The sequence below is a fragment of the Microtus pennsylvanicus genome, chromosome 16 (assembly GCF_037038515.1).
Source record: "Microtus pennsylvanicus isolate mMicPen1 chromosome 16, mMicPen1.hap1, whole genome shotgun sequence".
Classification (NCBI taxonomy): domain Eukaryota; kingdom Metazoa; phylum Chordata; class Mammalia; order Rodentia; family Cricetidae; genus Microtus; species Microtus pennsylvanicus.
Genome location: NC_134594.1, coordinates 41,511,809 through 41,524,016, shown reverse-complemented (window position 1 = coordinate 41,524,016; position 12,208 = coordinate 41,511,809). Strand labels below are relative to the sequence as shown.

The following is a 12,208-nucleotide window of genomic DNA, read 5'->3' as shown; positions in this document are numbered from 1 at the left end:
ATTTTAGCAAGTTGCCATTTTAGTATAATGTATATATTTTGTTACCTTTCACATTATGTAAGATTGTAAAATATTAACATAAAGCACTGAAATAGGAATGTATCATAATTTCTAAAGGAAAATTATTACATATTTGACAAACTGCATCACAAATTACCTAAGCTGCCATAGCTGGAAAAAAGATATTTAGTTAACGGGAGAGGAAACAATTAAATGTAATATTACCTTTTATATAAAATGTAATTCTCTTTATTTCAAAGAAGCTCAGATACCTCGCAAAATTTACTTCTATGTTCATAAAGAAAGTAGAGATCAAGTTTCATTGGAATACTTTGTGTTGTGTTTATTGAGAATCACTGGAAATATTAAGTTAGAATCATTACGTTGGTGATCTCATTATGAGCAATACCAAGCACAACTGTAGAAAAATTAGATTAAATCCCTCATCTGGATTTAATTCTATATAATAAGCCTGTTTGGATAAATGAGATTAGCTATTAATAAGGAAGTCAAAGAAACTACTAGATGAAAATATGTTGTAAAAATTATTAAGATAAATTACAATGATTAGTTTCTAAGAAACATAAGCTATTTAATTTTTAAAATTTTTAACAACTCTTGATAAGCTTTAGCTTCATGCTGTGTTGTTTGCTTTTGTTTTATCTAATATTGACACTATAAAACCTATTCTTCAGAAGATGACCTTATTCTTAAACCCAAGGAAACAGCAGTCCTTTCTAGATGAAATAAGTGAATTCTAGTGTCAGAATTCATCTCTCATTTACATGCAAGTCAGTAATTTAAAAAAAACTGTGTGTGTTAGTTTTGAATCATATGGCAGCTAAGAATGGGGGAAGAGCTGGCAAACATCTTCTCCAAATTTTATTACACTGTTAAAACATGCTCCCAGACAATGCTTACAAAACATAATTTCTACTTGAGATGGTGTGATTTATATGTCCAGGGTAATAAAACATCAAGAAGAATGTTTCACTAAACTTATTTCTGCTTCAATAACAGAGTTACAAATATGATTTAACGTTAACCTGATACACTGGGGCAGGAAGATGTACAATCAATATGCCAGAAATTCATGTCATTTGAATGCATATCCGACAACACATCTTAGAGCAGAAATTCTTACTTGCACCACATAAGTGCATGTCTTCAACTAACATTAGTGTTTTAAAGTTAAATATGTAGAATAATTTCACATACAAAATATTCTGTACTTCCTAAAGCTAAAAGTTATTAGGCTTGGACACTGCTCAGTTAATAATCTAATATAATCTACTTGAACAGAGTGTATCACACACACCATTTTTCTCTTTGTTACTGTAGACAGAAAATATCATAGAAATATTGTAGGAATAGACAGTTGTTGAAAATTTTCTAAGTAGAAATGTATTTGGAGTTGTTATTCAAAAGACAGCATTTGCTTTAGGAGTTGGTAAATTAGTTGTGACCACAAGGTGCTCTTTCGAAACACCTGGTTGTATTCCCAGCACCTACATGGTGGCTCACAACTATGTGTAACTCCTGTTACAAGGGATCTGCAGTCCTCTTCTGTCATCCATGAGTACTAGATATGCTAGTACTACATCCATAATGCATAGAAATACATGCAGGCAAAATACTCATACACAGAAAAAATTAATAATTTAAAAAGAGTTTTAAGAATCATCATTGACTAAACACACTAAGGAGAGTGCATCCTTCTACCATGTCAGGAACACATGCTAGCTTGCATGATTGTTAATTTTAGGTTTTTATATTTCTGAACAAGAACTCTTCCTATAGAAGAAGTATGGAAGAAAACAGCATGATTGTATTTTCCTCTGTGCTCAAGATTGAGCTGGTATGCATTAGAGAATATGGAGGAATACAGGCAATCACAACGGTAAACTAAATATCAACATGTAAACGGAAAAGCCATAAGAACTAACCCAGTAAAAATCTGTGGTTTTCTTCATTATTATCAGGAAGCATCCTTTGGTTAAAAATCTACAACCATAGAGTAACTTCTTGTATCGAACAATAAATTTCAAAACTAAATTCACTATAGAATTCTACTTTTTCTTAGTAGAGATATTTCATGCTCTGTTATTACCAATTCAAACACATAAACAAGTATCTTTATATTTTACATACAAATCAAGGAAGATAGTAATGACCAAATACCAAAACCTCTATAGGATGTATTTTAACAATGCACTTGTCAATATAGAGAGGTGACAAAAAGCTAAATAGGGACAATGGTTGGGACAGGGATTTCTTCTGGGCCATAAACAGAAGAAGAAAATTATATTGAGCTAATCAGAGCATCCTATGAAATAAAAAAGACTATCCCAACAGAGAAATCTGCTAGCCACAGAGAGTCGCCAGCTGCTCAAAGAGTTTTAGAATTACCTCACAGATTGTGAACTATCATTATTTTATTCAAGATTGTATCACATCATTCTTTTCAGTTTTGAAAGATTATTTTAAAATATTTGCTTCTTACCTTTGATTCTTGAACTTTCTTGACTTTTTTCCTGCTGAAATAAAAACAAAAATATGTCAAAATCTTTAAGTATGTTTTCGACACCTTGACATAAGAGATTATCATCAACATGAGTCAAATGCTTTTATACATATACCTCAAAGCATAGTTTTAGAAATTATCTATCAAAGTAATAATAATTCTTTGTGTGCATGTTTCTTTAAGGAACCAATACATTCTACAGATAAATAAAAAGCTAGTGGCTAGTGAATAATACTTACTCATGCCTCTCCAATTCTTATTTCATTTAATCTCAATATATACCCAATAATGTTTTCCAAATTTGATTTCAGCTAAAAACTAACCATAAAGTGTTGGTAATGGTAAATATTTAAGAATAAATCTAGAGAAACCTCTCACTAAAATGGTATAATAGCCTGTTCAACTACCTTCAGTTTAACTTAAATTAGAATTGGTGTTACTTTAGTATTAATATTGACAATTCTTTTTTTCTTAAAACCTTGCTCGAGTCAAACCTGTCCACCAAAGTTGCATCCTTTTTATTAATTAGAAAATAGCCTGAAAAATTGGGCTCATTCAAGTTTTAAATTAGATATTGTGTAATCTGGAACTTATCAATTAAGATTCAAACAGAATTTATTGTCTTTAAATTTTCAGGGTCACATCTAAAAATTTTAAAACATATCTCAAATAAAATATCAAATACATTATATAGAGACATATCTGAGTATATATATGAGAGAGAGAAAGAAAGAGAGAGAGAGACAGAGACAGAGAGGGAGAAATACAAGAATGCCAGTCAAATTTTGCTCCAATAAAAAGGAACATATTAGAGCAAACATTAATACAAAATCTCAAACTCAAGATAATTGGTCAACAAATTAAATACCCACACACACATATGTTATATATACTTATGTATAACATATGTATGTGTGGTAGTTTAAAATATATATAATATTATGTATTTATATGTATGTGTGGTAGTTTGAAAATGTATGGTTCTCATAGACTATGTGTTTGAATGCTTGTCCCATAGAGGATAACACTGTTAGGAGATATGGGCTTATGGGTTAGGTGTGGCCCTGTTGGAAAAAGTTTATCACTCTGGAGGTGGGCGTTAAGGCTCTATATGCTCAAGCTATGCTCAGCGTTACACAGTTGTTTTGGATGCCTGCAGATCAAGATGTAGAACTCTCTCATCCTTCTTCAGCACTGCCATGAAGATACTGGATTAAATCTCTAAAACTGCAAGCCATTCCTAATTAAATGTTTTCCATTTAAGAGTTGCCATGTTCATGGTGTTTCTTCACAGAAATAAGTATCCTAAGAAAATACATTATAATATTTATGATAAAATAACTGATAATAAAAATAATTTTATAGAAAAATATAAGAGATTTATATTTGGACATAAATATAAATCTAATTTATTTATAAATAATTGACTTGATGCTGGAAATTTGAAAGATGATTAGTTAAACTTCATGTAAGTCTTTATGTAGTTTTATCATTATATAGCTATTTCACTTGTGAATGGTTTTATAAACATAATTTTATACAAGAGTGTCATGTACTTTGAGCATAGTCAACCAAATTTCTCCTCATCTTCCCTCCTGTTATTCCCATGGCTCCTCCAGTACAGTTTTGCTTCTAGCTTTATTTACTATAAATAAATCATTTCATGTATCTATATAAAATATTGAATCCAACACTGTAAGAAAACAAGTAGTGTTTGTGTTTCTGTAACTGCCTCATTACACTTAGTACTATGCTATGCCGTTGCATCCATGCTCCTGCAAAGAGTGTGATTATGTTCTTCCTTATGACTATAAAATCTATTGTATATGTACACTACACTTGTTTATCAGTTTATTTTTATGCATTGTACATTTTGGCAGCTTTCATATATTTGCGATTTTGAAAAATTTGTAGTAAACATGTATATACAAGTATCTCTGTGATATTCTTAATTAATATCCTTGGTACATATACCCAAACAAATGTGTTTGATGTGGTAGTTATATTTTTCATTTTTCTGCTACCTTTATACACATTTGTACTGTATCTAAACAAATTTTAATTGTAACTAGCCACATGCAGAGTTTCTGTTTTCCCTGTTTAGCACCAGCATTTATTTTTTTACTCAATGGACAGCCATTCTGAGTAGTATAAGTCAAAATTTGAAAGTAATTTTAATTTAAAATTCTCTGATTATAAAAATATTGAATATTTTTTCACATTGATTGATTATTGCTATTTCATATTTTGAAAACAGAATGTTCATTTCATTAACTCATTTACTGATTGAAAGATTTAAAAAGTGTTTCTTGACTTCTGACTTTTATACCTCTATTTTATATGTGTATTTATGTATACATATATATGTATATTTATACTAGCTATAAGCCTCATATGATATACAGCAGGCTAAGATTTGTTTTTCCATTCCAGTCTGTTTCTTTCGTTGGGATAATTCCTTTTTCTCTGCAGAAGTTTTCTTTTCATACGATCCCATTAGTACTTGAGGTTACATCCCAGGATATTGGAACCATACCCAGAAAACTCCTGCTTTTTCTACATCCTCATGTGTTCTTGGTTTTCCTCTAGATTTTAAAAACTTTCGTTGTTACAAATATTATTTGATTTTTCATTATATTTGCATGGGAGGATTGTGATCTGGTTTCATTCTCTTATACACAGAAAGCTGTTTTCCCAGCAACTTTGTTAAAGAGCCTCTTTTTAATGCAATGTCAGTTTTGGTGATCACTGTCAAAATTCACATGGCTGTGCTTACTTGTGTGGGCTTATCTCTGTGGTCCCTTTTTTATTCTGTTAATCTGTGCATATTTCCTTGTTGTGTCTCTAAAGTATAGCTGAAGTCTTCAGCATTGTTCCTTACTTAATTCAAGGTCATTTTGCTTCCTTATGAAGTTGTGATTGCTTTCTTATCTTCCTTTCATTGGAAATAACCATACTAGAATATTAATAAGGTTTGTCTGAATATAAAGATTGTTTTTTGTACTGCAGATATGTTCATAATATTGAATCTACTGATGCATGACCAGAGGTTGTCTTTTGATATTGTATCTTTTTCAATTTCTTACTTTGTTGCTTCATTTTTTTTCACTGTAGTAAGTTTCTACAGAAGTAAGTTTTTATAAATGGAAATACCCTATAATTCAATGAACTTGTTATTTCACCCTGTCTGGAACAAATAGACATCCATTGTGTTCCTAAGAAAAGTTCCCACAAGAGAAAAAAAACAATTGCAAGCATATTAATCATTATGTCATTATATTTTCCAAAATATGATATTTCTGTTATGACTAGATGAGGTTGAGTAGAGAGGATACAGAGGAGGTGCTATCAGGGAGGAAATAAAATATTTATGACTTTGAATTTCAGTGGGAGCATTAAGAGCATTGACCACCTCTTCTTAAGTTGGTATTATTATCAGAATGGCATTTAAATACAACCATAATCATTTTATGTCATTTCTTTAGAATAGCTTGAGAAAAGCGAGGATAAAATTAGGAAGCAGGGCCCAAGAATGTGTTACCATGGTAACACAGTGGATAGTATTAATGGCATAGTGTGACAGTGGATTTAGAGCATGTGATCAGAACTGGCACAGTGACTACTAGACTAACTTTTGGACATGAGACTCAGAAGAGGCAAGAATGTTAACAGTGGAATGGGATTGTGCAAGAATGGACTTCTTCCTAGCTAGCTAGGACATTGACTAATAAACAAGCATCTTAATTCCCTCACTTATGTTCTAGCACTGTACACTCAGTCTTCTAATTCTCTGGTTGCTCCTATCAGATATCCATAGTGAGTCTTCTTCATTTTGATTTTCTGACCCAACTTCTTCAGATTTCAACCTTCTACAAACTTTGGTGAATTTACCTGCCATTTCAGTTTTGGGAACAAATCTTGTTATAAAACTTCACAGCTTAATATTCTGTAGTCAACTGCAACATCTTACTTTTTTCTAAACTGTCTACCTGCAATCCTGACAGCTGTGCTGAGATACATAATAAAGTAGTTGGCTGATCATGCCCAATGGGAGTCTTGATCTTGCCTTCCTTGAACACCCTACACTAGGTAAAAGTAATAACTCCAACAATCTTCTTATTCAGATTTTGAGATTCACATCTATCATCCTTTCTTTTGATAATTATTAGACACCAATATGTTTTGAGGGTTTTTTTTAATGTGGAAATGTAACTATGCCAAAATCCTGATGAGATGGGCATCACTCTAATGCATTGTCCTCAGCCATCAAATGCCTGAAACAATGGATCACAGAGAATGAAGAGTTCCTCAGAAATAGATGATGGGGGAAGGGAAAGCCCTAGTACCCATCAGAGAAGAAAGGATTTAAGGGAAAATAAATTCACATAGTTGTAGTGACTTATCTCATGAATGTAAATGTATTAAGATTTTGTATAGATGTACATATAAAACATATGCATAAATAAATATATATATATGCTCATGCAAATAGCATATACATAATATGTATAAAAGACATAATGTGTATAATATTGTAGAATATATGTGTGGTGTATAATGTATATAATATATATGTTATATATTATATACACATATGTATATATACACATATATACCTGTGCTATGTGTGTTATATATGATTTCATGAATTCTGTTTCATATTTTCTATAAAATGCTAACATTGCTGTAGTAATGGTGGGGAGAAAGTAGTAGTCATTTTCTTAATTAAGCAAACTGCAACTAAATCTATCTTCTTTTACTAATTTCTGCCTCATAACTTAAAATACAGTGAAACAAGGTATGATGTCTGTGGTTTCAAATTAGACAGATCCTAACATCTAGAATCCAGGGGTGACTATTTCTAGAAGACACATAAATTTGACACCATTAGCTTCTGTATAAATAACTATAGTCTTTATGCAGAGAAGACGGATAAAATATTCTAGAATTAAGTATTCAAAAGTAGGGGAAAAAAGTTTAATTATCCAATGAAATAGAATGGAAAGAGAGAAAATTGTAGGATTAAAAATGCTGAGAGCAAGGATTCATAGACTCCCAGGTAATGCATTATTTATGAAGTGAGTTTTCAATTGTATAGATTCTTCTCAAAGGTCAAGTACAATTATCTCTATAAAGCACCCATTAGAGTTATTGAGCTAGGTGAAATCATTGCCTTCAGATAAAACATTATTTTGTTTCTCTTGTGGGTTTAGAAATAGTATTGGAATTACTCTAGTAAGAAACGGGATACTATGAAATGTAAACACTGCTAAAAATTGCATGATAAAACTACCTAGCAAAGAATGACTCGAGCTATGTGATTTGTTCACAAGGCTTTTTGTCTCATTTTATCTAGCTTTATGATGTTATGATTATTTCTGTATTTATAACAGTAGAGTTTGAAAAAAGTCTAAATAATGAGAGGAAAGTAATGTAAAAGAGAGTGACGATGTTACTGATTTTATATTATTTGACACAGAATAAGTAGAAAAATTGCGCTAGAAGGAAGACCAGTTTCTGTAACACGATGTATGGAAGTAAAGAAAAAAAGCTGAGGTACTTACATCTGATTAATTAATCATGTAAATTCAATATAATAATTTACTTTATATAATGAGAGCAGAAATAGCTCATATTGTAGGTTTCATAGTTTTCCAAAATTCAAGAAGTTGTCAATAATTTAAATATACTAGTTCGTGAGACCATAAGAATCTCACACCACACAGCTTAGTAATCTTGAGCCAATCCTAATGGAATTCAGCCAGCATAACTTTATGATACTTACCTTTAACTGATACTATTTAATGACAAATATGTTAAATAGTCACTGACACAATATTTTACTGCACAGCAATTTGTTAATTCCTGTTTATTTAAATCAGTTTTAATATTACTTCAAAATATTTTCTGATATGTTGATCAATTTTTAAACTAAGAATTATATTTTATCCATCTATTAAATTTAATAATAGGAACACCATTGACTTTTCATCTTGTCCTAAATATTTCTTGGAAAATTTTCAGAGTATTGTAATTTCATTACATATAAGCAGGCACTATAAAATCTACTCGAGATGTTAGGTAACTAATAGTACTTATGTCAATTCACCTTTAATGATTTTGCTTCCCTGACTAATTAGCTCTTAGTTCTTATCTTCTTCTAATTTTTCTCCTCCCTATCCCTTTGTTTATGATACCTTGTCACAAATCTTTGTTACAAGAAAAACATACAAAGCAGTTTCAACAGAAAGCTAGATTTAGACGAATCACCTGGATATTGTGATAGCTTTAATGTAATTGTCCCCCATAGGCTCATAGCTATTGGCACTATTAGGAGGTATGGCCTTTTTGGAGAAGTTAGAGGAAGTGTGTCCCTGTTCACTTCCTGCTGCCTGCAGTTCAAGATGTACATCTTTCAGAACCACGTCCTGTTGGAAAATATCCAATCACACTGTGAACCTCAAGTTTGCATTTTCATCAGTCAAAATTAACCTTGGGGGAGGAGGCTGCCTTACCAACTAGTTGACAGAACATAATCATAGAGCATCAGAGGGCATCTGGGAGAGCTAGGGAGACACAGGAAGCAGTAGGGTAGGGTTTGGAGGCGCTCACCTTTTGTTGTTTGGCAGAGCATAAACACAAGTTTATGGATGCCAGAAAGGTCAGAGGGTTAGGTAGTTGTTACTAAGTCCCTCTGATCATGAAGGTTTTCACCCCAGTCTTTGAATCTCAAGTCTTATTTATAATTAGAACAATAGAGATTTAGTTAAAGGTAACTTGAGCAACAGCAACAGGGCCAGTGTTTGTGGAGCGCAATTCTCACCGGTCTGTAGCCTGAGTGGCCAGACCTCTGCTGATAACCACGGAGTTGCAGTTGCTGGCTGAGATAGCCGTAGAATAAGGCATAGTCACTGTGCCAAAGTTAAAACAACAATGTCTGCCCGCATACCACCTACCCTGATGATAATGGACTAAATCTGTGAAATTGTAAGCCAGCCCCAATTAAATGTTTTTCTTTAGAAGAATTGCCATGGTCATGGTGTCTCTTCACAGCGATAGGAGACCTAACTAAGGCAGCAGGTGGTACCAGGGACTAGGGAATTGCATTTACTTCTTTGGAGGAATGTGGATTTGGTGATTTGGGATTAAGAAAGCATGGGATATTTTAAGTGCTGCTTAACAGGTCATACTAGATTTGAAATGGGGTGGGGGTGGATTGGGGAGGAGACCAGCTCAAGAGGTCTCAGAGGAGAAGAATTTTAGTATGTTGCCTAGAGATTGTTCTCATAAATAATGTGATATTTCCGTAAAGAGTGTGACTGCTTTTTGTCCCTGTCTGAAGAATCAGCCTAATGTTTAAAAGATTAAAGGAAGTGGTAACCTCAGGGCAAAAAAAGAACAAATTGATAATAATTCACTAAAAATCTATACATGTTTTATAGATATGCATTCTTCTTCATAATGAAATTCACAATTCTTTGTCATTTGTTTTATAATTTTAGATTTAAGAATTAAAATCATGATCTAAAAGAAATATCTGAGATCAAATATTAAAGTAATGATATTTCAAAATTCTAATAGTAAGATTTTCGTTATTATATTTTGATTTAAATATGAGGAGAGTGTAAAGGAAATTTCATTGGATGAGAGAATTATATTCTATTTTCTAATGAAAATTCATGCTGAGTATTAGAGCTGAATATATCTCTATGATCTCAAAATTAGATAAGCCTAGCAATCATTATAATAGCTTTGCAGTGTACTTTATGAATGAGAAATATAAGTGTTGATTTTCTAGTATAAATAAGCAATTAAAGAATTTGTAATAAGTGAAAATACAAATCACTAATTAATGAATTTGTTATGGAAATTAGTGCTACTGCATGATTTTAAACTCAGGCATTCATATTATAATTTCTTCTATATTTTATCTCTGTAAGAAGTTGAGTTGGAAATTTATTGTTTGCCGACAATTGGTGAGTGTTAACTGTTATAGCAATAAAATCAAAATCATTTGTTTTTCAATATTCCGTAATTGAGGATACGGCATAGCTAACATAGAAATATCTTTTCTAAAGGTTACTTATACAATACAGGATTGAGAATAAGATTTGCAAAAGAGTGAATCTGCACTACAAAATTTATAAACTTGGCAAGATGGCACAATAGTAGCATGAATGTCATGGAGCTGACTAACAGCATTTTCATTGGACTCAAGGCCTGATCCCCAGGAAGTAACTCGTGGTACAATAAATCTAGCCAAGAACTTGTTGTTATGAGGTCACAGGCCCTGCAAAAATTAACTTTCTTTAAATTTATTAAGCTATACACTACCTCAACTATCACCTCTTATCAGAGAAGCTTCATTATGTAGCAGATAGCAATTGTGCCTTCAGAACTGATCAAAGTCCAGAAAATAAGTGACTTACGATGCTAATGAGACTTTCATTGCGTACTTTTCCAACTAAAGTTCAGAAAAATCCAAAGAAGAAGGGTAAGAAAGGTTGTAAGAAACAGAAATTGGAGGGAATTGCTGTGAACTAATGGCTTTTGGACATAATAGAGCTATAGCAATCACCAAATCACATCATCTTGAGATGTCTATACAAAACTTGTTCAATAATAAGCCAATCAGCATTCAATCACGGAAAGGAAAGGTGCTCACAAGGCTCCCCACATGCTCAGGACCAATGAGAGTTGATAGACACTGGAAGGGGAGTAGGGGAAGGGACAGAGTCAGTTTGTGTTGTCACCCATGGTACAATGACCATGGTCCAATCGGTGTTGCCCTGTGCATACATGTGAATGAGCAGTGTTATATAGACTTGTTTGGAAAAGAAGAGAAGACACAAAGCTGTAGAGACTAGAAGGAACTGAACGTGGGGAGCCAAAGGTGAATGGGATCTAAAAACTTTTATGTATGAAATTTCCAAACAATAAAAAAATTAAAACATTATTTATTCTGCCCTCCATGTGTTCCCAAATCCAAAGTTGTGTGAGTGCCTCTTCCTTTGACAATATCACATGTCATTGTGCTGGGACACTCAAAGACAGATATCACCATAATTTCAGTGCGAAACACTTTTCCCATTTTAACAAACTACCCGTGATTACTTGCCCTTGCAGTCCTCAAATCAACTGTAGTTATCAAAGATAATGAGAATTTTAGAATAAGTATTATGATCATGCTCAGAAAATTAACATAACAAAAGGAAACCAAAGGAAAACAGAAAAGATAACTAAAACATAAAATAATAACTCAAGCTAAATTAACTTGCACTATAATTAGAAATCTGTGTATTAGACAAAGAACATTTAAAAAATATTAGAAAATATGTCATGACTAGTAAATGGATATGGGTTTTTAATTCAGAATCATCAAATGTTTCCCAACATTCCAGATATAGGGAAAACTAATTTGGGAAGAAAAGAAATAAAATAATCAACAAGTAATGACAGACTTGTAAACTTGTAATTGAGAGTCTCTCTCTCTCTCTCTCTCTCTCTCTCTCTCTCTCTCTCTCTCTCTCTCTCTCTTCTCTCCCTCTCTCTTTTTTTTTTCTCTCTCTCCCTCTCACACTCTTGCTCTTCCTCTTCTGTATGGATCTCTGTGAGGTTTTGAATTAGAGTGGGCCCATGAAATTGCTTGCCTTTGAGGTCAAAGGACAACCTTGTGTATGTTCC

General features: G+C 32.5%; 1 protein-coding gene across 1 annotated transcript in view; it reads right to left on the bottom strand.

The window, feature by feature from the left end:
- Positions 1–12,208, bottom strand: part of Fstl5 (follistatin like 5) — a 405,920-nt gene that overhangs the window by 313,779 nt on the left and 79,933 nt on the right. Inside the window, exon 4 of the mRNA XM_075950900.1 lies at positions 2,504–2,537. Within this exon, the coding sequence (XP_075807015.1) occupies positions 2,504–2,537 (34 nt within the window). The remainder of the gene's footprint in view (positions 1–2,503; positions 2,538–12,208) is intronic.